This window comes from Chelonoidis abingdonii, chromosome 25 (genome assembly GCF_003597395.2).
Source record: "Chelonoidis abingdonii isolate Lonesome George chromosome 25, CheloAbing_2.0, whole genome shotgun sequence".
Taxonomy (NCBI): Eukaryota; Metazoa; Chordata; order Testudines; family Testudinidae; genus Chelonoidis; species Chelonoidis abingdonii.
This window is the reverse complement of record NC_133793.1, coordinates 20,951,275-20,978,071: the sequence shown is the minus strand read 5'-3', so window position 1 is coordinate 20,978,071 and position 26,797 is coordinate 20,951,275. Positions and strand designations below refer to the sequence as shown.

Sequence of the window (26,797 nt, the reverse complement as noted above, 5' to 3'; positions counted from 1 at the left end):
GCCCCATCAGGCACTGTGCTCTCAACACGGAAGTGGGAACTATGGGATAGCTGAGGAACAGCTACCCACAGTGCACCGCTCCTGAAATCGATGGTAGCCTTGGACCATGGACGCAAGCAATCGATTTTGTGATCGCACTGTGGACGCGCAAAACCGATTTTATAACATCGGTTTTGTAATATTGGTTTAAACTACTTCGAAATAATCGTGCAGTGTAGACGTACCACTGGTCTACAGAGAAGCTTTGCCCAGCAATGTCAGGCAAGCCTGCCATCTGCCCATTAGAGTAGTGAACCCCCAACATTCAGGCACTGGCCTGAGACAGGCCTGGAACCCTTAGGGCAGAGCCCAAACTTCTTGTAAAGCCCCTCAGGAGTCACTTGATCCATAGGGAGTCCTGGGGGAGAAGAGATCCGGTCACACTCCACTGAAGGATGATAGCCTCTCCACAGTAAGACTGAACCTTACCTGAGAAGGGATCATGTCCTTTGCCTGCTGGAGAGAAGCAGGAGTGGCCCACCGGCAGCACAAGCAGAGGCTGAAGGTAGAATAGTTCTTTGCTGCTCCGAGGGATGAGTGGGGCCAAGGAGTTGAGAGGAAATAGAAAGGAGGGCACCGCAGGCCACAGAGTCTAGTTCACACCACCAGTCTGTCTCTCCCCTTAGCCTAAGGACTGATCTGAATCAGCCCTGCTGCAGTTCAGAGCCTGCAGGTTGTGGCTGTGACACATACGAAGTTAGGCTGGGCAAAGCCATCCTGGTTAAAAGGAGATGTGGAAATAGCAATAAAGCATAAAATTGTATTTACATTTTTTAAATGTATAATGGGGGGAAAGAGAAAGTAAATGGCAGTGAATATAAATTGCAAGCTAAACAATGCAGGCAACTTCTAAGGAAAGCCAAACAAATTATTGAACTATCAGTGGCCAACAGGATTACAGATAATAGAAGACAGCTTAAAAACATATAGGGCTCTTCTTGTTCTTCATGTCAGGTATGAGTGTTGTGCTAGGTGCAAACGGTAAAACTGTGAGCAGTGACATTGAGAGACTCCAACACCCCCCCAGAAAGCTGTTCTGATGTTTAATCACCCTCACAGCAAAAAAAATATTTTATTTTAAGGCTGAATTTGTCTAACTTCAACTTCCAGCAACTGGGTCTTGTTATGCCTTTGTCAGCAAAGTCAAAAAGCCCTGCACAGTCAGATCTCCAGGCCATGTGTAAGTACCTCTCAACCTTCTCTCGATAAGCTGAATGGAGTGAACTCCTTTAGCCTCACACTATAAGGCTTGTTTTCCAGCTCCTGGATCATTTTTGTGGCCCTCTTTTGAACTCGCTGCACATCCCTCTTGAAGCATGGACACCAGAACTGGACACAGCATTCTAGTAGAGAATTTATCAGTGCTGGCTAGAGGCTAGAATACTCCCTACTTCTATTTGATAGTCCTGTTTATACATCCAAGGATCACATTAACCCTTTTTACTTCAGCACTGCACTGTGAGCTCAGGGTGATGATCTGTGCTGACCCTTACATCCTTCTCTGAGCCACTGCTTTTCAGCACAATCTCCATCCTGTAGTTATAGCTTGTATTTGTGGTTCCCAAATGTACTACCTTGGATTTGGCTATATTAACAACACATCGTGCTAGCCTGTGACCATTTAGATCACTGTGTAGCAGTAACCTACCCTGATTGTTTACTACCCCACATTCTTTGTTTCATCTGCAGTCTTTACCAGCACTTATTTTATACCATTGAGGTTGCTGATAAAAAATATTAACTAGCATCCTCAAACCAAGAACCTATCCCTGGGGAACCCCGCTAGAAACAGCTCAGCTCACTGGTATCTCTCTATTAACTACATTTTGAGATCAGTCAATAAGCCAGATTTTAATCCATTTTTGTGCCCTGTTAAGTCCCTATAATGCAAGTTTTTTTAATCAAAATGTCATATGGTACTAGAGAAATCCAGCTACACTATATCAACACCATTAGAAGCATTTGATATAGGAAACACGGTTGCAGGACCTCTGTCCTGGTCCAGTGTGGCAGTTCCCAAAATATTTGTTGCTGTTTCCTACCTTCAGGGCTATGCAATCAGGGTCAGTTATAGTTTTCAGTTCAGCAAACCTTCAACTGAACTCTATCCTTCAGCCGTTTACTCTGAGAGCCACATGCAGAAATGGGACAAGCTGGTTAAGGGCAGCAGTGAGATCAGAACTGTTGGTTTGATTTGGTGGATAATGGGCAGCACAGGGGACTGACAGGCTGGTGAGCCTACTGGGATAGTAATTTTTTTGAGGGCTGCAGCAGTGGAGTTAGTACTGACAGTGTGATGAGTCCTTAAGCAGAACAGGACAAGGGAGAGGAATTGCTGCTATAGTGGAAAGTCGGAGCCTTGGTGAGAGATGGATAGAGAGGTAGTCATGAGGGGTAGCACTGTGCACCTTGAGGTACATGTGTGACCATCTGAGGGTCCTCTCTAACCCTTGAGTTTAACTCTTGACTGTTCCTGGTACCAGGATGGAAAGGCCCGATTTGTGCTCACAGCTGCAGTAAATGCATGTATGAAGTGGGTACCCAGTTGTGAAAAATAGGCCTTGAGCATCTTCCCAACCACAGATAGTCCCACTGGCTTGTGATCAGAGACACCACCCTTTGAATTAATGATGAACTTGGCAGAACCCAGGCTGAACTTGAAAGGCTGGTAGTTAGGGGGAAAAAAATCACCTTTTTGCTTGTGAATTCAGCAAATATTACCTGCAGCACATCATGGGACTCTACAATGCCACTAGAGTCACTTTTTCCATGAGAACTGCACTTGGCCCTTGGAGCAGGATTAAGACTTACACTAAATTAGAATGATTTGCAGTTTTGTAGAATTTTAAGGCCAGAAGAGACCACAGATCATCTGGCCTGTCTTCCTGTATATCACAAGCTATTAATTTTCACCCAGTGCCTAATCACATCAGTTAGACCAGGGGTCAGCAACCTTTTAGAAGTGGTGTGCCGAGTCTTCATTTATTCACTCTAATTTAAGGTTTCGTGTGCAGTAATACATTTAAACTTTTTTAGAGGGTCTCTTCCTATAAGTCTACATACAACAATAGTTTAGTTATATATTATAAAGTAAATAAGGTTTTTTAAATGTTTAAGAAGCTTCATTGAAAATTAAATTAAAATGCAGAGTCCCCCGGATCAGTGGGCAGGACCCAGGCAGTGTGAGCACCACTGAAAATCAGCTTGCGTGCCGCATTTGGCACCCAGGCCATAGGTTGTCTATCCTTGAGTTAGACTAAAGCATGTCTGTCTTCAGGAGACTAAATAATGTGCTACAAATAGAGAACAAGAGAGACTGAGTTCCCACCACTGCCTAAACCCATTGCAATGACAGGAATTGATTAGTCAAGATATGCCCAGATGATTCCATCAGGCCAACCTCACTGCCTGCTGCTGGGCTAGGCTACCTCTGCCCCCTCCCAAAAAAAGTCTCAACCAGTCAGCCATGAGGGAAATTCCTTCTCAAACCCAAATCTGGCAATCAGACCCTGACCAAGTGAGCCAGATAGGCATCTCGAAGGAGCATTGCCTGTGCCACCTAAATGATACTTCAAAAAGCAAAAAAGCAAACAAACCTCCTGCGATGCTCTGTACCTCAGGGGAATATCTAACGTCCTTGTAAAATGATTGTGTCGTATCCAATGCAAAATTTGTCATGTTGGGTATCTTTAGGAGGCTCATGATGCACTGAAAATTACTGTAACAATTACTATTACATCACTGTAACAACGTTATAGGTCGTAATTTCATGTATATAGTTGTAACCCTTCTGCCAGGTGGAGGCAGCAGCAACAAGGGCCAGGTTCAGTATCTAGGGTTTCCTTTTCAACAATATAACACAAAACCAGCTTAAGCCCCCACCCAGTGACCTGGGACAATTACACACCAACCTCTGGGCACCTCTAAGAGACAATACTTCCCCTCTTGGAAGCACAGAGTCTGAATGTAGCAAAAGTTTTTAATAAAAGGAGGGAATTAACTCAGCATTCATTTGGGAAAACACTGCAACTAGGGTTCATAAACACAAACCATGAGCAAAAGACCCACTCCCAAGTAAGTTGGGCAGTGTCCTTTTCCCCTCAGAGTCTTCAGTCCAGCAACCCAAAAGTCTCTTTAACATACCCATCCCTTCTCTGTACCCCACTCACAGTTGCTGTCTCTGGCCAGTGCAGCCCCAGCGTTCACCTCCCAGTCTGTGTGGAAGGTGGGGGAATGGTAAGTAGGGTGACCAGATGTCCCAATTTTGGGGTCTTTTTCTTGTATAGGTTCCTATTACCCCCCACACTTGCTGTCTAGTCACCCTAGTAGTAAGCAGTTGCTCTCCTTGGCCAGTGCAGCCCTACACTTCACCTCCCAGCCTGTGTGGAAGGCCGGGGGAGCGGGAAGGAGGCACCTTACACACTGCACTGCTTGGGCACTTGCTCATCACCCCAATAGCCAATTGCCACACCTCTGGGGAGCTCTGCTCTGGCCCTGTCCACCAGCCACCCTGCTGGCCCCTTGCTGCATCTCTCTGCTAGCTGCCCACTCACCAAGATGTCTTCAGCCCCCCTGGCACAGGTCTCACTGATTTCAGCTGTTAGCAGGGGAGCCTTACTGCTGATGCACACTGGGCAGTCTCTTGCAATATAGACACTGTCCCAAAGTAGGTCTAATCCAGGGGTCGGCAACCTTTCAGAAGTGGTGTGCCAGGTCTTCATTTAGTCACTCTAATTTAAGGTTTTGCGTGCCAGTAACACATTTAAACTTTTTAGAAGGTCTCTTTCTATAAGTCTATAATATGTAACTAAACCATTCTTGTATGTAAAGTAAATAAGGTTTTTAAAATGTTTAAGAAGCTTCATTTAAAATTAAATTAAAATGCAGAGCCCCCTGGACTGATGGCCACTGAAAATCAGCTCATATGCTGTGTTTGGCATTTGTGCCATAGGTTACCTACCCCAATCTAATACTTAAATCTAGGTATCAGTGATTTCCACTCTACAGCATGCAATGAGACTCCTAATTTTCTAAAGTATTTCTTTTATTATACCATAAAGAGAGAACAGGCCACATGCAGTCTAGTACCCTTAAACAGAGTCCGCCCTCTCTCAACTCATTGGGTTTTGGAATCCTTGTCCCCCTGCCTACTGAGTGCTCTTCAGTTGAGTGTGAGTCCCTGCCAGGTACAGTTCTGCTGCCCTCGGTTCACACAAGGATAACAATCCTTTGTTACTCCTGCCCCAATAACAAGGAGATTGGGGATCCAACACCAGCCACAAGGGGTCATTTGGGCAAGCAATCCCATCATGCTAAGCACCTAGGCAGGGTGGGTGTGTCCATGCAAATAAGATCAGCTTCTGAAGTCATTTTCCACAGCTCACCACTAGATGTCAGGGGAGAGGTCATCTAGACTCTGCTTACATCTTTATGAGGCTGAAAATGTATCCTCATGGCTTAAAACAAGCTCAGGCAAAAACTCTCCAAGAGCAGAGGGGCTGTTCACACCTCATCAGGGCATGTATGGGACAAACCCAGCCCAGCCTCACAGGAACAAAGGACACTGGCCTAGGCAGCAACAAAGAATCTGTTGGACTCTTGAGTGAGTCATTCCCCTTCCCTTGGTCAGTTTGGGACTACGATGATGTAATGCTCACCTGACTCTCAAGGGGGGGGGGCAAAACCAAGAGGGAAGAAAGAACAGGATGAAAGAGAGAGACGTTTGCCATGCTCTTCCTCTCTCTTCCACCTACATCTGTCCTCGGCATCATGCTGTGCTAGGCAACACAGTATGAAGAAGAAGTGAGCAGTCCTCAGTGGTGAAAGAACAGGTTAAGGACTATTTAGAAAAACTGGACATGCACAAGTCCATGGATCCAGATATAATGCATCTGAGGGTGCTGAGGGAATTGGATGATGTGATTGCAGAGCCATTGGCCATTCTCCTTGAAAACTCATGGCAATCGGGAGAGGTCCAGAATGATTGGAAAAAGGCAAATATAATGCCCATCTTTAAAAAAGGGAAGGAGGAGGATCCAGGGAACTACAGACCGGTCAGCCTTACCTCAGTACCTGGAAAAATCATGGAGCAGGTCCTCATGGAATCAATTTTGAAGCACTTTGAGGAGAGGAAAGTGATCAGGAACAATCAGCATGGATTCACCAAGGGCAAGTCATGCCTGATCAATCTAATTGCCTTCTGTGATGAGATAACTGGCTGGGTAGATATGGGGAAAGCAGTGGATGTGATATATCCTGACTTTAGCAAAGCTATGGATACAGTCTCCCACAATATTCTGCCAGCAAGTTAAAAAAGTATGGATTGGATGAATAGACTATAAAGTGGATAGAAATCTGGCTAGATTGTAGGACTCAATGGGTAGTGATCAACGGTTTGATGTCTAGTTGGCAGCTGGTATCAAGCGGAGTGCCCCAGGGGTTGATCCTGGGTCCGTTTTTGTTCAGCATCTTTATTAATGATCTGGATGATGGGATTAATGGCACCCTCAGCAAATTTGTAGATGACATTAAGGTGGGGGGAGAGGTAGATAAACTGGAAGGTGGGGATAGGGTCCAGAATGACCTAGACAAATTGGAGGATTGGGCCAAAAGAAATCTGATGAGGTTCAACAAGGACAAGTGCAGAGTCATGCACTTAGGAAGAATCCCATGCACCGCCACAGGCTGGGGACCGACTGGGTAATTGGCAGTTCCGCAGAAAAGGACCTGGGGATTACAATGGATGAAAAGCTGGATATGAGTCTGCAGTGTGACCTTGTTGCCAAGAAGGTCTAATGCATATTCGGCTGCATTAGTAGGCGTATTGCCAGCACATCAAGAGAGTGATTATTCCCCTGTCATAACAGATTAAAGAAGTTAATAGCACAGAAGTACTTATATCTCTTTGACTGTAAAGGGTTACAAGTTCAGTGAGCCTGGCTGTCACCTGACCAGAGGACCATCAGGGGACAGGATACTTTCAATCTTGAGGGAGGGAAGTTTCTTGTGTGTGCTGTTAGTTTTTGGTTGTTGTCCTCTGGGGCTCAGAGGGACCAGAGGCGCACCAGGTTTCTCTCCAATCTCTCCGATACAGGTTCTTATAGTATTCCAAATAGTAAGTACTAGATAGAATAAGCGAGTTAGCTTATGTTTGTTTTTCTTATTTGCAAATGTGCATTTGGCTGGAAGGAGTTTAATTGTGTATTTGGCTGAAAGGAGTTCAAATTTGTATTTTTGCTGAAAGGATTTTAATTTCTACTTGAATAATTAGGCTGGGAGGGTATTCCAGTACCTATAGCTAAAAACCTGTACCTAATCCATCTTAAATTTACAAAAATAATTTTTACTGTTTCTCTCTTAATTAAAAGTTTCTTGTTAAGAACCTGATTGTTTTTTTATTCTGGTGAGACCCCAGGGACTGGGTCTGGATTCACCAGGGAATTGGTGGGGAGAAAGGAGGAAGGGGAGAGAGAGGCTAATTTCTCTCTGCGTTAGGATTACTGTCTCTCTCAGGGAGAGTCTGGGAGGGGAAAGAGAAGGAGGGAGGAAGGTGAATTGTCCTCTCTGTTTTGTGATTCAAGGAGTTTGAATCACAGTGATCTTCCAGGGTAACCCAGGGAGGGGAAGCCTGGGAGAGGCAACAGTGGAAGAAAGGATTTTCTTTCCTTGTGTTAAGATCCAAGCGAGAGTCTGGGTCTTGGGTTCCCCAGGGAAGTTTTGGGGGGACCAGAGTGTACCAGGCACTGGAATTCCTGGTTGGTGGCAGCGCTACAGGTTCTAAGCTGGTAATTGAGCTTAGGAGGAATTGATGCTGGTACCCATCTTTTGGACACTAAGTTCAGAGTGGGGAATTGTACCATGACATCCCCTCTATTTGGCACTGGTGAGGCACATCTGGAGTATTGCATCCAGTTTTGGGCCCCCCACTACAGAAAGCAAGTGGACAAATTGGAGATAGTCCAGTGGAGGGCAACAAAATGGTCAGGGGTCTGGGGTACATGACTTACAAGGAGAGGCTGAGGGAACTGGGATTGTTTAGCCACAGAAGAGTGAGGGGGAATTGATAGAAGCCTTCACTACCTGAAGGGGGTTCTGAAGATGATAGAGCTCAGTCTTCTTGGTTGGTGGCAGATGACAGAACAAGGAGTAATGGTCTCAAATTGCAGTGGGGAAGGTTTAGGTTGGATATTAGGAAACACTGTTTCACTAGGAGGGTGGTGAAGCACTGTAATGGGTTACCTAGGGAGGTGGTGGAATCTCCGTCCTTAGAGGTTTTTAAGACCCGGTTTGACAAAGCTCTGGCTGGGATGATTTAGTTGGTGTTGGTCCTGCTTTGAGCAGGGGGTTGGACTAGATGACTTCTCTTCCAGCCCTAATCTTCTATGATTATATGATCTACAGACATTACCACTAAGCAACTGAAGCACTGATCAAAGGGGAGAGCCTGGCTGAAGGGCAACCAGCCAGTCTGTGGTGAGAAGCATCTAAGTTTGTAAGGACACTGAAAGTGTTAAGGTCAGATTAAAACGTGTTTTGCTTTTATTTCATTTGACCAAATCTGACTTGTGCTTTGACTTATCACTTAAAATCTATCTTTGTAGTTAATAAATGTTTGTTTAGTCTACCTGAAGCAATGCGTTTGGTTTGAAGCATGTCAGAGACTCCCCTTGGGATAACAAGCCTACCTGGTACATATCAATTTCTTTGTTAAATTGATGAACTCAAATAAGCTTGCAGCATCCAGCAGGCATAAGTGGACCCTGCAAGAGGGAGGTTCCTAAGGTTGTATCTGGGACCAGAGATATTAGCTAGTGTCATTTGGTTGCACAATCCAAGGAGCAGCTTACATGCTGAAGGCTGTCCGTGAGCAGCCCGGGAATGGGGGTTCTCACCATAGGTGCCAACTCCATGGATGCTCCAACTCTGGAGCACCCATGAGAAAAATTAGTGGGTGCTCTGCCAAACTCCCCTCACCTCCCCTGCCCCACCTCTTCCTTCTTTGAGCAGGCTGCATCCCCACTTCTCCGCCTACCTCCCAGCGCTTCCCGCCTGACTGCAGCCAAACAGCTATTTGGCAGCATTAGCATGCTCCAGGAGGGACAGGAACATGGTGCGCTCAGTAGAGGAAGTGGGGAAGAGGTGGGCTGGGACATGACATGGGGAAGGAGTTGGAATGGGGCAGAGTTGAGGCGGGTACTTTGGGAAAGGGGTTGAAATGGGGGTGAAGCAGGGGTAGGAAGAAGCGGGGCAGGGCCTCCTGGAAGGGGTGGAGTGGGGGCGGGGCAAGGGAAGAGGGGAAGTCAGTGCCTATGGTTCTCACAGCACAGCAGGGCAAAACTGGCTCCCAGAGTTGACGATTGGAGTGACCCAGCAGATCATGAGTCCAGATAACACCAGAGGAACATCACACCTTCCCATCTCCCAGCCTGGGCATGGACACCCAGCCCCTTCCCACTCCCCAGCTCTGGTACGGACTCTCCGCCCCCTCCCACTCCCCCATGCCAAGCACGGACACTCTGCCTCCTCCCACACCCCATCCAGGGTACAGACACTCCGCCCCCTTACACCCCTCAGCCCCAGTACGGACTCTCCGCCCCCTCCCATTCCCCCATGCCAGGCACGGGCACTGCACCTCGTCCCACACCCCATCCAGGGTACAGACACTCCGCCCCCTCCCATCCTGGGCACTGACACTTTGCCTCCTCCTGCCCCCCAGCCAGGGCACGGACACTCCGCCCCCTCCCGCCCCCCAGCCCGGGCACGGACACTCCGCCCCCTCCCATTCCCCCATGCCAGGCACGGGCACTCCGCCCCCTCCCATTCCCCCATGCCAGGCACGGACACTCTGCCACCTCCCACTCCTCAGCCTGAGCATGGAAACTGCGTCCCCTCCCGCCCCCCAGCCAGGGCACGAACACTCCGTCCCCTCTCACCCTTCAGTATGGACTGTCCGCCTCCTCCGACGCCCCATCCAGGGTACAGACACTCCATCCCCTCCCATCCTGGGCACTGACACTTTGCCTCCTCCTGCCCCCCAGCCCGGGCACGGACACTCCGCCCCCTCCCAGCCCTCAACGTGGGCACTGACACTCCCACCCCTCAGCCCGGGCACGGACACTCCGCCCCCTCCCATCCCCCAGCCCGGGCACGGGCACTGCGCCTCCTCCTGCCCCCCAGCCCGGGCACGGACACTCCGCCCCCTCCCGCCCCCCAGCCCGGGCACGGACACTCCGCCCCCAACCAATCACTCTCACTATGACGGCAGCGACGCGCGATGCATGCCGGGATCGCCTCCCGGCCAGTCCTCCTGATTCCCAGCCTGCCTCGGGCCCGCTTGAATGGGGTCTATACAAGATGGCGGCGAACGCGAATTCTTGTGGCGGCCTGTCGCTATTCGACTGCCCAAGCTGGTGAGCACGGCGGGGGGCTGTTGGGGTAGGCCTGGCACGGTGCGCATGCCGTGGGGCTCGGCCGTGGGGCTGGGCTGGCACTCGTGCCCTGGGGCTGGTGGCTCGGCCGTGGTATGGCAGAATCTCTCATTCAGCAAATTATGGCCAAGGCGCAGAACTTGAGATGCGGTGTGTGTCAGTGAGTGTGAACGTCTGGTCAGGCAGAGGTGCGGCTTGTGTGCTGAGATCAGAGCAGGACTCCTGGGTTCTATCCAGGTCTGCCACTGATTCCTGCTGTGGCCTGGGGCAAATTATTTTCCTTCCCTGTGCCTCAGGTTCCTTATCTGTAAAATGGGGATTAATAAACACGTTTTTTCTCATGGGTGAGCTGTTTAGGAAGCATTATGAATCTGCGCAGTGAAGCAGCGCACATTGGGAGTGTGATTGTTACGCAGTGGTGCTCTCCTGCTTGAACTTGTGCAAAGTGCAGATGAATGAATGTCTTTCATAGCAACTTCAGATATGAGTTCTGTTTTATATTGAATGCAGCTGCTGAAATAACAAGCATGTTTCAGAAGTGATGTTATGTGTTTTTTTCCCCATAAATGTTTCCCCAAGATTTTAGTGAAATACCAAGTTGAGGCAGAGTAAGCAAAAGCCTGACATGCACTTCAAAAGTATGAGAAACCTGTTAACTTGAAATTGGCTGTGATTCTCTTTGCCCCCACCCCAGTTATGCTGAGGGGGAGACTGTCAGAGGGAATGCACAAGTAGAATGTGAAAGTATGCTGGGCTTGGTTCCTATCTGTAGCTTCAAAGAGAACAAGACCGAAGGCCTATTTGGGCATCCACACCATCATCCTTGCACAGTGCAGGATTGTTTTCTTCAGTGTGTTCAAGTTTTGTGCTTGGTCTAACTTTAAATTGCCTAGGAGAAAAACTACAGTAAAAACATTGAAGTGGCAAAGTCAAGCACTCAAAAATCAGGAGATGCCAGAGAGAACCTAATTCCAACCCTTGTTTGTATGCATATGATCAAGTCTTTGCTGGCATGATCACCTGCTATTTCTTCCACAAGATCCCAGCTGTAGTCAGTGAATAGTGCTCACCAAATATGTCTCTGTTCTATATTGGTTTTTATCTGTCTATCCCTTTTTATTATTCTCCCATGCTTTATTTACTGCACACCATGTAAACCTTGCACTTAATACAAAACTACTAATTTACTTATGCGCTTTTTTAGCGTTCTGTAGCTTGCTTGCTAGCATATATATACCTACCCCTGGAAATTTCCACTACCCGCGTCTGACGAAGTGGGTATTCACCCACGAAAGCTCACGCTCCAAAACGTCTGTTAGTCTATAAGGTGCCACAGGATTCTCTGCTGCTCGTTGTCATAGTATCTGAGAGATTCACAAGCACTAAAGAACACTCCTGTGAGGCAAGATGGTGTTAGTTTTCCACAAGATTAAGGCCAAAATTGTTAGGCATCCATGTTTAGCTGATACTTAAATTCAGATGGTTTGGGCCTGATGTTTCAGTGTACTTGGCACATTTATAGCACGTCATATGCTCAAAGCAGAGAGCTGTCATTGACTTCACTTGCGGTCATGAGTGCTCAGCGCTTCTGCAAACCCATCCCCAAATGTCTCAAGTCAGGCACCCAGAAAATGAAAAACCCAATTAGTGACCACTTGTGAAAAGTTTTGTTTAAGTGTCTTGCCAATCATCACATAGGAACTGTGTGGCACGGGCAAGTGTAGAATCCAGTTCTCCAGAGTGTCATTCAGCCATCTTAACCAGGAGACCATTCTTTCTCTTCCTTCGATCCCCTTCCTCTTTTGCGACACACTGTCCCATTTGCAATAAACAAGGTAGGGATCCTACAGGTGACAGTCTCATTCACTGCCAAGCACCATCCATCATGTGTAGGGCCCTTCCAAATTCATGGTCATGAAAAATGCATCACGGACTGTGAAATCTGGTCTCCTCCTGTGAAATCTGGTCTTGTATAGGGTAAAAGCACACACTATACTAGCATTTCTCAAATTGGGATCCTGACCCAAAAGGGAATGGTGTGTCTGTGGGGTGGGTGAGGCAAGGTTATTTTAGGGGGGGTTGTGGTATTGTCACCTTTAGTTCTGCGCTGCCTTCAGAGCTTGGTGGCTAGAGAGCATAGTCTGCTGACAGAGGGCCAGCTCTGCAGTTGGCAGCTCAGCAGTAAGGGTAGCACTTCCGCAACCCCCGCTACAATAACCTTGCAATATTCTCCCACAACTCTTTTTTGGGTGAGGACCCCTATGATTACAAACACTGTGAAATTTCAGATTTAAATAGTTGAAATCATGAAATTTACACTTTTTAAAATCCTATGGCTGTGAAATTGACCAGAATGGACAGTGAATTTGGTAGGGCCCTAGTCATGTGCACAGAATGAGACAGAATAAATAGTATGTTAAACGCTTATAATGTATACACACACATGGGTTTTATTAAAGTTGTATGTGTAACCTTCATTCTGACACTTTAACTTTTGAGAGCTTACAACCTGTTTTTTTTTGTTTTTTTTTATGTAGGTTTTTTAAATGTAAATTCCTGGCTTAAAAAAATTGGTCAGGTCAAATTATATTGACCATCATGTGGATCATCGGCAGGATTGGGACCTGTAAGCCACCGACTTCTATAATTTGAGAACTGAGTATCTGGTGGTAGTAGTAGTCTCTTATCCTCTATGTGGACCAGCCATTAGAGGAGGAAGAGCTGCACATTTAATCAGTGGGATTCTCAGATATTTTCTGGACAGGAATGTTGAGACATGGGAAGGAACTGAGGACTTGCAGGTTCTGGAATGGAATGTGCCCTAGTCATTAATACGTCTTCTGTCCCTGGCTTCTGTCCCCTTTATTCATGTTGTTCCCAGCCTACACCTACTCACTCTGCTACACTCCTCACCTCTTTGCATTGAGTCAGACTGCTTCCTCCTTCTCCATGGCATTGTGAGCACAAGAGGGACAGTGTCCCTGTTCTTAGTTCTGGTACCTGGCACCATAGAAGCCTGCAGTGGGTGGGAGAAGCAATTGTAGGAAATGCCTTCCTTATGGAGCATGCTCAGTCCAGTTACCATGCAGGAGCTGTGTGGGAATGGAGCATACTTGGTGCAGACAGAATCTTCAAGGAAGAATGCTGCTCGCTTTTAACAAACCTCTACAGAAGCATGTGCAAACTGCAATTTTTCAGAGGCTTTTAACTCGTCCGAATTTGCTGGATTTACACTAGAACAGCAAAAGCTGCATCTCTGACACAAGAGCAACATCCCTGCCAAATTTCAAGTTCCTCCTCCAAAGCATGCAGGTGATAAAACTTCTCAGTTAAATCATTGAAAGAATATTCTAGCACCAGGAAAATGTTGGTTTGCCCAGCTTTTCTCTTGAAAACAGCTTTTTACTAACTCTCTCAAATTCAGCATGCAGCAGGCTCCCAGAATGGAAAATATCAACCCCAGTGTTTAAAGTTTGGTCATGTTATAAGTAACTCAGCTTTGTAATGGAAAGTGTCAGACGCGCTCTGCCATTGGTGTTTGTGTTTTAACCAGTTGTGGGAGGTGCTTGCAGGTGGACTTTATGTTTTTTATTTCTTCTGATCTTAAAGTATCAGTCTCCAGTAAAGATTAAGAATTTCATGCTTTGTTTAAAAGCTTTACTGTTATAAACTATGCTGGCACCTGTTTGTTTATAAATTCTTGTTCTTAAACTTAGTTTTAATTTCTTCTGAACTGAAACATGGACTACAAGGTCTTGACATAGGCCCAGTGGTAGGTTTATAAAAGCTGGTATGAAAATCATATGTATACAGAGGGAACATGGCAAACTGTCTTCCAGTTATGCCTCCCTGGGCTGGAGAGGATTCGCAGGAGCAGGCTTCAGCTGTACGGTGTTCCTGAACTCCTGGTTATCTGAATCCTTCATTCACCAAAAGTTTCAGGTGACCCCTGAGACGTTTATATCATGCAGGGTGAACCTCAATTATCTGTGTATGAAATATAACGTGTGATACAAGACTTGAAACATTTGTTCATCAGGAGGCAGCTGGCACGGGAATAGTTGGTTTCAGCAAGCAAGTCTGGAGAAGCGAGTAGTTGGGGCCTCAACATAAAAACTTGGTGTAAACTGGAACATTTTAAAGATACAAATTGCACTTCACAAGTCTCTTTGAACCAAGGTGAAGCTCTCACTGATGGAGAAGTCACAGTGTTTGTTATCTGGAGAGGATGAATGCCTTCAGAGTTCAGGAAATTCCACCTTGCCCTACAAGCCAGGCGCTAAGATGTATATAATAGTAATGTAGGCCAAGATTTTACGAAAGAGGTGACTAAATTTAGGCTCCTAAATCCACATTTAGAAACCTAAATAAGTGGCCTGGTTTGAAATTAACACATTAAAATAACACTTGTCCAGCCCATATCTTTAACAGCTAACACACTTTAAAAATACTTCTTAAAATATCTAATCTAGACAAGACCTTATTGTTGCAAAGAGTTCTCCAAAGGTGAACTGAAGGTAACAATGTACTGTTGTTAACCTCAAATAATAGCACTGGGAAGTGTGAACTGTCCCATTTGTCCTAATGGTGTGTTAACACTCAGACCTAAAGATGACAATCTGAATATTGTGAAAGGAATACTGTCAACTTGAATTTTTTAAAGGTCAATTTAAAAATTCAGCTGTATAATAAAGTATGCTAAAACTAGCATCACTTTGATTTTTTGAGAGTTTCTGTGTTCTGTTTGGGCCTGAAAGCACCAACCTCAAACATGTAAGGGCTCAGACCTTTTTCCCTCACCTTTCTCTGTGCGCGCACTCCTGTCTTCTCCTGTTTCAGTTTCAGATTTGCTGCTGCTGCTGCTAATACACCTTGTTGCTGAACCTGAGAGAGAATCCACGTGAACTCTCCATGTTTCATGAGTAATGCAACAAACGGTGAAACAGACAAATCAGTAATTTTTGCTAGAGTGATGTTGGGGATTACTTCTAACAATTCTAGATACAAAATTTTCAAATGAAAATCTGATTTTTAAAATTGATGTCCTTGTAACCATTTCGCTGCTGATCATTTTCCAGCCAGTATATTTATCCAGCAATCCCAAACTGCCTCCCTAGGTGCTGAAAACTTGCACAGTGCCTTGCCCCATTGCCAAACCTGACGCCTTCCCCTGGCTGCTACAGTGTAGTAATGTATCTTCAGTACAGAAACCTGAAGCTTATTGAAAATGCAAGGGTAGCATAAATAAATGGAACCAATCAAGTTAACAAGGAATATTGTACTGACTGAATTATAGGAAAATAATACAATACAATACAAACTCAAATTTCATTTTTGATGCTGTTGTAAACGCTTCACTCTATTGCACTGAAATATCACAGAATCCACAGGCCTAGCCTCATGATTTAAATTAAGTTTACCATGGAGCACACTGGGCTTTGACAATAGAAGTTTTCTTCGTGGAGAATGGCAAAATGCTTTACAGGCTGAACCAACCAAGCCAGGCTACACACAGAAATCTTTTCACCCACCAGTAAAAGCAGCAGAGAATCCTGTGGCACCTTATAGACTAACAGACGTTTTGGATCATGAGCTTCACCCACCAGGAGTGTCAGTGTAAAATTAGGCAACTACTTAACAGTGAAAATGAGTCATAATGGGAGATCAAGAACCCTATCCAATTGAAACTGCTACTTCATCCTTCTTCAAGAATCCTCTTTTTAGAACAGTTATAAAGGACAAAATCATTTCCCATCTTCAACTGGGAGCTGTACGTTGATAGATGTAAAGGTCAGAAGAGACCATTATGGTCATCTAGCCTGGCACGTTAACACAGGCCGTGAAATTTCATCCAGTGTTTCCTACAACAAGTTCTGTGGAAAGGATTTTATTCCAACGACTTTCATTCTCAAAAACGAGGAAATCTCTATCCCATTCCAGATCTGAGTTCTGAACAGATGCATCTGAAATTTTGATTTCATCTGGTGACCCCAAGCCACCAGAATTCCTCCGAACATTGTAGGATTTACTTCCAGATGCCTTCTCGGCCTCTCCTCAGGAAGAAACTAAGATTATGTGAGGTACAGCTGTTAGTATAATACAGAGATGGCCAGACTTTATGGACTGAGAGCCACATCAGGTTTCGTAAATTGTATGGAGGGCCAGTTAGGGGAGGGGAATCGTGGCCTGGCCTCTACCTCCTGTCTGCCCCCTCCAGGGTTCCTGCCCCATCCAAACCCCCCTGTCCCCTGATGCCCCCCCCCGGATCCCTGGCCCATCTACACCCCCCCTTGTCCCCTGACCACCCCTGGACTCCCACCACCCCATCCAATTGCTCCTCTCATTCCTGATGCCCTTCCCCCCCGGGACCCCTGCCCCATCCAACCATCCCTTCTCCCTGTCCCCTGACTTCCCCCAGAACCCCTGTCCCCTGCCGCCCCATCCACCCCTCCTCCCTCCAGACTTACTCCCCCCAGGACCCCTGCCCCCAATTCAACCCCCGTTTCCCCCGCCCAAGCCTCCTATCACCACTCCTGCTCCTCTGGACCACCACCCTGAGAACTCCCCTGCGCTCTCATCCAACCCCGCTGCTCTTGTCGCTCCTTACCGCGTGCCTGGAGGTCAATAGTGGCTGGCGGCGCTACAGCTGCACCGCCCGGGTGGGCTGGGCCACGCTGCCGCTGCCACCGTGCAGATAGAAGACCGGGTCAGGCTGGGCTCTGTAGCTGCGCTCCCCAGGAGCATACAGCCCCACACCAAGAGCATTGTGCTGGGAGTGGAGTGAGCTGAAGTTGCAGGGATGGGCGGAAAGTGGGAGAGAGTGGGCGCGGGGCTAACCCTCTGGGCCAGAGCTTAGGGGCCAGGCAGGACAGTCCCGCAGGCTGGGATTGGCCCAAAGGCCATAGTCTGTCCACCTCTGCTATAAAAGTATCATTCTTGGCAGTCTTGTCTACACTCTGAGAGGAGTTTACAAAAAAATCTTCTGCTCGCATTAAGACATAATAAGAGCATAAGAATGGCTGACCAGGTCAGACCAAAGCTCATCTAGACCGTATAATCTGTCTTACTGCAATCGGCCATACCAGGTGCCCAGGCAGGGACTTGACCTTACAGGCAATGATCAAATGATCTCTCTCTGCCATCATCTCCATCCTCTTGACAACAGAGGCTAGGGCACCATTCCTTACCCATCTGGATAATAGCCATTTATGGACTAACACCATGGAATTTATGGCACAGTTCTTCTTTTCACGCTGCTATAGTCTGCCTGTTCACCCTCTCAGGGTAAGGAGTTCCAGAAGTTGACTGACGCTGAGGAGGAAAAAACTTCCTTATTTTGTTAAACCTGCTGCCTATTTAATCTTCATTGGTGACCTGCTTAAGTTCTTTATTATGGGAATAAGAAATAACTTCTTATCCACTTCTCCACATCACTTCATGATTTTATAGACTCTATCTTCTATCCCCCCCTTAGTCTCCTCTTTTCCAAGTGAAGAGTCCTAGACCTGTTTAATCTCTCTTCATATTGGGACCCTCTCCAACCCCCTAATCATTTTAGTTGCCCTTTTCTGAACCTTTTCTAGTGCCAGTATATCTTTTATGAGGTGAGGAGACCACATCTGTACACAGTATTCGAGATGTGGGTGTACCATGGATTTATATAAGGACAATAATATATTCGGTCTTATTCTTTACCCCCTTTTTAATGATTCCTAACATCCTGTTTGCTTTTTTGACCGCTTCTGCACACTGCGTGGACATCTTCAGAGAACTATCCATGATAGTTCTGTTTATCTGCTTATTTGCAGTATCTGTTTATCTGAGATACCAAAAATGAACACTTAGCTGTCTTGGTGGCTAGCTACTTAAGGCTCAGCCTCCACAGGGAGTGCATTGTGCTTTGAGGAAGTATTCATTGGATCTCAAGATCAACAATAAAAAGCTGTTCTTTTACCCAACTCTACTTTCCAGAGAGGGCATTCTTGATTTCAAGTTGACAACTGCTTATATTCTTCCAGGCAAGTTTTAGGAGACGCAGTAAACAATCAAAGTACCCATATCCCAACTTAGACAAAGTATGGTTCCGTCTGAGGTTTCTGGGGCTAATGACCTCCTGCACCTGTCAATCCATTTGCTAGACTCTGAGACTGCTAGAACAATGTCTAAAACAGGTCTATTCTTCCCAGCTAGACAGCATTCACTCAGTGATGATTATGGCCCAAGATGGACAAGACTCCTTAAAAGGGGGTGCAGTTCCAAAGAATGCCTGTAAGAAAGTATCTTTTGTTCGTTCAACCAAAAGTAATTGTGCACAGGTTTGGAAAGTCTCAGAGCAGTGGAAAACCAAGGAAACCAGACCTCTCATAAATGTTCTAGTTTGGAGAAAAAAATCACTTGACCTTCAAGTCACTTCCTCCCCACATTCAAAACAGTATAAATCCCGGTGGAGATGACCAATGTAGTATATCAGTGTGGTGCTCAAGGGGAGCTTTCCCATGCTGCTTTTTCAAAGAGAGAGTTCTGCTTTGAGTGGTGTATTTGTATCAGAAAGCCTGGCTGGCCATCTTCCTGGAAAAGATACTATTCTAACAAACAGTCTCAGTAGCAGAAGCATCATTCAGTACAAATGGCATGCTCCATCTAGACTTCTTTGCTACAGAGGAAAATGAGAAATGGCCCAACAGGCCTGACCTACACTACTGTGTTGCTCCTGCTGATGTAAGTCACGCACTACACCGATTTAATAACCCCACCTGTACAAGAGGCATAGTGCTTAGGTCAATAGAGGTAGGTCAACACAATGTCAGTGTGGACCCTGCATTGCTCACATCAGACGGTTCTGGCTGTGAGCTCCAGGTGTCTGACAGCTGGAACCTTGCCACCCTGGGGCTTGGGCTGACAGTTGCCTACACTCAGGTCTGGTCTACACTAGGGGGGGGATTGATAGAAGTTCCACAACTTCAGCTACATGTATAACCATGTTAATCCCAGGATATTAAAGAGACACATCTTTTATTGGACCAACTTCTGTTTGTGAGACAGACAAGCTTTCGAGCCACACTGAACTCTTCTTTAAATCTGGGAGAGGTACTCAAGAGTCACAGCTAAATGCAAGGTGGAACAGATTGTGCTACTTAAACTAAACATGTTGCGAGGGACCATTCAAGATAGAGTGGCCCATTAACACCTCTGCAGTCTTAAAACAAAAAGAGGGGGTTAGTGGGTTAGATTGTTGTAATAAGCGTAATCCAATGTGTCTGTTCAGACCATGATTTTTAATGTCTACCAGTTATTTATTTAGTTTAATTTCATAACCCACTAACCTCCTCTTTCCACCTTATGTTTCACTGTGATTCTGGGGGTACCTTTCCCAGACCTGAAGAAGAGCTTTTGATGCTCAAAAAGCTTGTCTTTCTCACCAGCAGAAGTTGGTTCAGTAAAAGATATTACCTCACCCACCTTGTCTCCTTAGGAACCTGAACAGGGCAGCCTGGATTGAGCCACTGAGTTCTGATCTAGCCTTTTCCAGTGAGTGTCAGATTCTGCTAGAATCATAACGTTTCCACATGTTGCTGTTAACAATAAATACCTTCATGCTGGTGGTGCCAAAAGACCCCAGCCAGGAATAGGGCTTCATTGTGCTGGGCATTATACAAACATAGATAAGAGATGGTTCCTGCGCTGAAAGCCTTAGATTCTAAGCCCAAGTCTACACTGCAGCGTGGCTGTGCTGTTGCAGCTGCGCCATTGTAAGGTAAGCAGTGTGGCCACTCTTTGTTTCCGAGAGAGAGCTCTCCTGGTGACGAAATAAAGCCACCCCCCACGAGGGGCAGTAACTTCATCGACAGGAGAGCAGCTCCTGCGAATGAAGTGCTGCCCACACCAGCACTTTTCATCATTAAAACTGTCGTGGTTTTTTCACATCCCTGAGCAGCAAAAGTTTTAATGAAGAAAGTGTAGTGTAGACAAAGCCTGAGTTGCAAAGGTAGAGGAGGGAAATATAACATGCAATAAATTCATAGACAATGAATTGGCACAATTTTGTTAGCTGCCTGTTTTCTTGTGTGTGTTTGGGTTTTTGGGTTTTGTTTGGTTTTTTTTGGTTTTTTGTTTAAAGTTTTTTGTTTAAACTTACAGGTAGAAAGAAGATGGGGAATGGCAGGAAGTGAACCGTTAGTAAGTGCAAAGAGTAGGGGAAGGAAGGAGTAGAAAAAGACAATCTGGGGCTTCTCATCTGCCTAGCTATGAGCAGCAGCCAGTGTTTTGTAGGCATCACAGCAGAAGTGAGTCTTTAGGAGGCTAAGGTGGTGGCTGGTGAGACTGTATACAAGGAGAGGTCTTTGATACAAAGATTTTCTGCTAAATTTTGGAGGAGGAAAGGAGATGAGGGCTGTGATTTCTTCTGTGTCCTTTGTTCAAACATTTTAGATCTGGAAAAGCACATGCACAGCCCCCAACATGCTGTTTTCCACATGATTCTGAAGCGTATCCCCACAACATTGACCTCTGCAGATAATCAGTGAGGTGAACTTCAATTACAAATTTCTTTCCCAATGCTTCAGTGTCACTACTATTGTACAGAGCTTCCCAACAATAGCAGAGACTCTGGTCTCTTACACTCCAGCTATTCAGAAATTTGTGGGCAGCGTGAAGCTGAGAATCATGTAGTTGCATAGAACGTCTGAGCAGCACCAGAAGCAAGCAATGGGGGTATTTCTAGTGGAGGAGGAGTAGAGTACCAAAGATGCACAAGTACAAGAGATGTGTCCTCACTGTTTCCCCAACAATCAGGAGGTTCTATAATGCAGCAGTGGGGGAAACCACTGTCCTGCTTCTGGTAGCTGAAGAGATATGCAGGGGGCTTCAGGTTTATCAGACATCTACTAGCTAGTAGTTAATACAAGAGATGGGAGTCCCCAAGCAGACTGCAGGGACAGCCCTTGTTAACAACCCCAGCCCTTCTCCAGTTCCAGAAGCTGGGAGCTGGCTGTTTCTCCCACCTGGCATTATCCAAGGAAGTTGTTAATGGCAGCACTGTCCCCCTTATCTTTGTGTATCTCTTGCTGGTTGATTTCCTTTGATGGCTAGCAGGTTTCTGGTGAGCGTTTCAAGCCCATCTAACCTCAATGCACTGTGGCAATAGAATAACTTGGTAAGTACAGAGAGTTTTGTCTATACGCAAAACAAATCTGGGACCTCACATGCAGGACACTTGTGAGACTATTATTTTTCACAGTAAACCTGGATTTGGATTCGATTTGTTTGGGATTGATGGAATGATGGTACAGTGTTAGCAGTACTACACATCAATATTTATTTCTCTTCTTATTTTCCAGGGCAGGAAAACCTCCCCCTGGCTTGCATCTGGATGTAGTCAAAGGAGACAAACTAATTGAGGTATGAAAATAGATGTAATAAGCATTTAGATGCATGCAGAAGGAGATGGGATTTAACCCATCTGTTGATGGGGAATTGAAGTCCATTGCTTTATTTCCCAGTCTTCCCCTTCCATATACACCCCAAAGTGACCCTTCCCTTTCTCTGCGCACCTCAAAGTGACCCTTTCTTCTCCTGACACACTTTTTTTTTTTTCAATTATTATTTTTATTAACAGTGATCCAGCCCGCAACCTTTCACCACAGTCAGCCAGGCTTAATGTTTTTAATTTATTTTGATAAAGTGCAAAGTCCCCATTGTGTACGTGCACTGGGTCCCAGTCAGGAAGCTGTGCTGTGAATCCGTCAGCTACATGGTGGCATGGTGATTGGGTTTAGGAATGTAGGACTGAAAGGGAACTTCCAGATCAGCAAGTCTAGTCTCTTGCTCTCAGAGGTAACCATTCATATAGTCGTGTAAATAAACGGAGCATGCTCCATCTTAAAACTGCTTAGGAGGTGGTTTGTCGCCACTACTCCTACTGAAAGGCTGTTCCAGAACCTGACTCTTTTGATGGTTAGAAACCTTTTAATTTCCAACCTAAATATATTCATGTCCAGTTTGTGCCAGAATTCTCCTCTAGCTATGAGAGCTCTTCTCCATCCCTTGTGTTTACCCCCCAATGTATTTATAGAGAGCAACCTTATTCCCTCTAAGCCTTCATTTTGCTTGGCTTAAAAGAACTGGGCTTGTTTATCTCTCCTCATAAGAGAAGTTCTCCCTTCCTCTTGTCATCCTAGCAGCACTTCTCTGCATCTGGTGAGTCTGAATTCATCTTTCTAGAACGTGGGTAAATCTCAAACAAAACACAATTAAAAAAAAAACCAAAAAACCCAGTATTTCCCAAACTGTTGCTTTGTGCAAAGCCTTATTTTACCAAACTTAAATGTTGGGTTAGAATTGTCTGCCTATGCCCTAAAAGTATATATGCTATTGAAGGTTTTCATGTAGCTGGTCTTGGTTTCTGACCAGCAGCCCTCCTTGTCAGCAGTGCTCCAGGAGCCTGGTTTTGTAAGCAGAAGCTCATTTAACTAATGCCTGGGGAGCCCAAATGTCCAATGCAAAGTAAGTAGTAGTCGTCTGATTCTGAGCTGCTTATTGCAGGGGTTTGTTGCTATAGTTTGTGTTGTAATATTTTTACAGTAAAGGTAATGCTTCTCCCTTGCCTAGAGTCCAGCAGTGGGAACCAAAGGATACAAAGTAGGGGGAGCCAAAGTAATGCTGGTAAGGAAGAAATTGGAGTATTAGGAATCTGAGGCCTAGTGAAGCGAACCCGAGGAGCTGGGAGCCATTGTTCACTGGCTTGCAGTGTGCGATATTGCAGGATCTTTGGCCAGCAAAGGAAAATTGCCCCTGTCTCACAGGAGATTGGACCAGCAGATCGAGTACATATTTTGGTTATGGTTCCAAAAATACCATCTCTTCCCTTTTAACAATTCATGTTCTGGATCTTATTTAATTGTATTCTTCCCAAGCCACAGTCTAGTTTTAATTCACAATTTTTTTTCTACTACACAACGTAACCAACCCAATTTGTGGGGAGGGAGAACCTAGTAAGTCTTCAGGCTTATTTTAAGTACTTTGTTGATGCATCTCCTATCACCTAATATTGTCTGTAATATATTGTTTGTCTGTTTAGAATGTAAGCTCCTTGGGACAGAGACTATGTCTTGTGTGTGTTGTATAGTGCAGAGTGTGACCATAGTCAAATAGCAGATATTTAACACTTTAGTAAGTGATTTCCCTCATTGGGATTCTGAAGTGCTACTCTGATGCCCTGGCATCCCTGCTCTGATTGTTTCTTGTCTTGTAATCGCCTGTCCTGCCCTTCTTCCGTATGCCACATGTCACAGCCATCAACTTCTGGGGGAAAAATCTTCATCTTTCACTCATCCTGCAGGGCCTATATTCCAACACTCACTAGTTTGTAAAACATCTGGCTGTACCATGAGTAAAGGCTTGAATGTGTTGTGACATCAGTGAAGTCAATTGGATTTTCAGGTTCTTGATTTTCATTGGTCAACTTCATAGGGCTGTAAAAAGAGCAAAGATAGTGACAGGCAAAGTGGATTTCAAAAATTTTCACTCTTTCTAATCTAATGTTGTTGGTAAAGGTGAAGAAATGTTTTTTTTCTCAACATATGACTTTAAGTTGACTGTCCTTTTTAAGGGTCAGCTGTTTAGACTAGTTGAAAAACTCTGCATGTTTTCCTGTAGTTAGCAGTGGCTAGGTAAGAGAACACTTTAATCTTTACAGATTTACTAAGCACTTGATACTAACCGAGCTATCTGTATCCCAGCTCTCATGTAGAGATCTGAGATATAACTTGTGATTGCTGGGTCTGAGAAGTGCAATATTAAAACAAGCCATGAAGTATTAAGCTCAGTGTGTAGAGGATCACACTGGGTTATAACTCAGGGGCACAGAGGAGTTTCAAGCTTGTCTACACTTCAAATGCTGCAGTGGCACTACTGTAGCGCTTCAGTGAAGATGTTTCCTACGCCAACAGGAGGGGTGTGACAGCCTATGCTATTGTGGTCACCCCTTTTACAAGATGATGATATACTTTGTACAAACTTTGTCTTGAGGTATCATTTGAAAACTCTTAATCTGCTAAACATTATTATCCCATTGAAATATATGTAGAAAACTTTGTGAAGTTGAGATTCTACTATATGATTGTTACTGAAATATTTTAAGTCTGGGTAACACCCACAAACCATTTTTCAGAAACAGACACACTGGTACCCCAGACAGGCATCCGTAAAGTCAAGTGGGCTATCACTGCTTAAGCAGCCATTCTCCTGCAGGGGGAAGGTATGAATGTGAAATTTACATTGCATCTCTGGAATCTTTCAGCCCTCACGTCCACAAGGGACTTGGTGTCATCTACACCTCAATGGGAGGTCGGGGGAGATCCTCAAAGAGGGGAGGCTGGTATATGAGAGAGAGAGAGAAACAGACCTCCAACTCTCCTCTCCTCCTATCTCTCTACTCATGACATCAACGAACACCTGACTCTGAACTGGGGGAGTGATCCCTGGCTGAAAGGAAATCCAGTCTGTGAACTATTGCAACTTGTGGTGAAAGAGTCTTGCTTTAAACTCTATTAGCTTGTTAAAGTTTAGGAAGTAGCTTGCGTTTTTATTTTCTTTTATAACCAATCCTGACTTTTATGCATTATCACATACAATGACTTAAAATCTTTCTGTAGTTCATAAGTTTATTTTAACCACTATGTGTTCGGATTAAAGTGTGTGGAGAAACTCCATTTGGCATAACAAGGTTGGTGCATTATCATTTTCCTTTGATGAATTAACGGACTTTCTATGAGCTTGCATTGTTGAGCAGTGTGCTGGACAGTACACGATGCAGATTTCTGGGGGAACAAGACTGCGACAAAGAATTTGCGGGTGTTGTCCTATGTGTAATTCATGAGTGACTGGTCAGAGTGCTCATTTATTTAGCTGGGAGTAAATTTACATACTGAAGACTTCATGTGCAGACCAAGAGTGGCTGCTCTGGCAGTAAAGCAGTGTAAAAGGCACCCCAGGCTAGAGAGTTCCAGGGACCCCACTGTTCAACATTCCAGATTGTGCCCTGGGGAATGTCACAGTGGTGCAGCGAGGAGCAGGGTATGTGCACAGCTTGTCGTTCCAAGTGAAGTTTGCACTTTAAGCACCGGGGTAGCAATTTTAAGTGATATTCAAGTGTGGTGGCTGAAAGCAGTCAAAGAAGGGTTACAGTTTTATTTTCTGTTTGCTTACTTTGGGAAAGGGAAATAGGAACAGTAAAGCTTAAAAAATGAGCAAAGGTGCAGCAGCTTCAAAGATGGATTTGGCCAAATTGAAGTTGAAGGAGAGAGAATGAAAGCAAGCATTGGTTAAAAGAAGCAGAGATTAAACTGAAAATGCAGGCATTAGAGCTGAGAGAGAGAAGCCTATAAATGAGCCCTGAGACTAAAGCAACTGGAAGCTGAGGCTCACAGGCAAGCCACAGAGCTACATGAGAAAACCAAAGAGGCTGAGGAGAAGAAAAAGGAACGGAGCTACAAACTGGAGGTGTTCGCAGAGCACTATAAAAGGCAGTCCAGGCTATAGAGTTAAGGGGACACCACTGTTCAACACATTGACAGGTGAATTCTCCCTTTGACCTTGGGCTGTCTACAGCAGGGGTTCAGGGCTTAGGTTAATTTAACTGCCTTGCTTGGGGTGGATTTTTCTTATCCATGAGCAACATAGTTATACCGACCAACTTCCTAGTATAGACCAAGCCTTCATCATAGTCAGATAAAAGCTGTAAAATTAGTGTTTATTATTGATTTGCCACTGTCTTGCACCTTGTGAAGTCATTACAGCTCAAATGTGAAATTGCAGAACCATTAACTATGGTTTGTAACATGTCCTTTAAATCGGCTTCTGTACCTAATGACTGGAAGTTAGCTAATGTAACATCAATATTTAAAAAGGGCTCTAGAGGTGATCCGGGCAATTACAGACCGGTAAGTCTAACATCGGTACCAGGCAAATTAGTTGAAACAATAGTAAAGAATAAAATTATCAGACACATAGAAGAACATAAATTGTTGGGCAAAAGTCAACATGGTTTCTGTAAAGGGAAATCGTGTCTTACTAATCTATTAGAGTTCTTTAAAGGGGTCAGCAAACGTGGACATGGTGGATCCAGTGGACATAGTGTACTTAGATTTCCAGAAAGCCTTTGACAAGATCCCTCACCAAAGGCTCTTACCCAAATTAAGTTGTCATGGGACAAGAGGGAAGAGCCTTTCATGGATGGAGAGCTGGTTAAAAGACAGGGAAAAAAGGGTAGGAATAATTGGTAAATTTTCAGAATGGAGAGGGATAACTAGTGGTGTTCCCCAAGGGTCAGTCCT

General features: G+C 45.2%; 2 protein-coding genes and 1 non-coding gene across 5 annotated transcripts in view; all 3 read left to right on the top strand.

Annotated features, from left to right (window-relative positions):
* HNRNPR (heterogeneous nuclear ribonucleoprotein R) overlaps nt 1-26,797 on the top strand; it is a 667,870-nt gene that overhangs the window by 90,481 nt on the left and 550,592 nt on the right. The window lies entirely within an intron of this gene.
* Nucleotides 10,294-26,797, top strand: part of PPP1R8 (protein phosphatase 1 regulatory subunit 8) — a 38,130-nt gene continuing 21,626 nt past the window's right edge. Inside the window, exons 1-2 of the mRNA XM_032805935.2 lie at nt 10,294-10,448; nt 21,803-21,863. Of these exons, the coding sequence (XP_032661826.2) occupies nt 10,294-10,448; nt 21,803-21,863 (216 nt within the window). The remainder of the gene's footprint in view (nt 10,449-21,802; nt 21,864-26,797) is intronic.
* Nucleotides 24,167-24,331, top strand: LOC116839790 (small Cajal body-specific RNA 1). Its single transcript, XR_004377233.1, has one exon.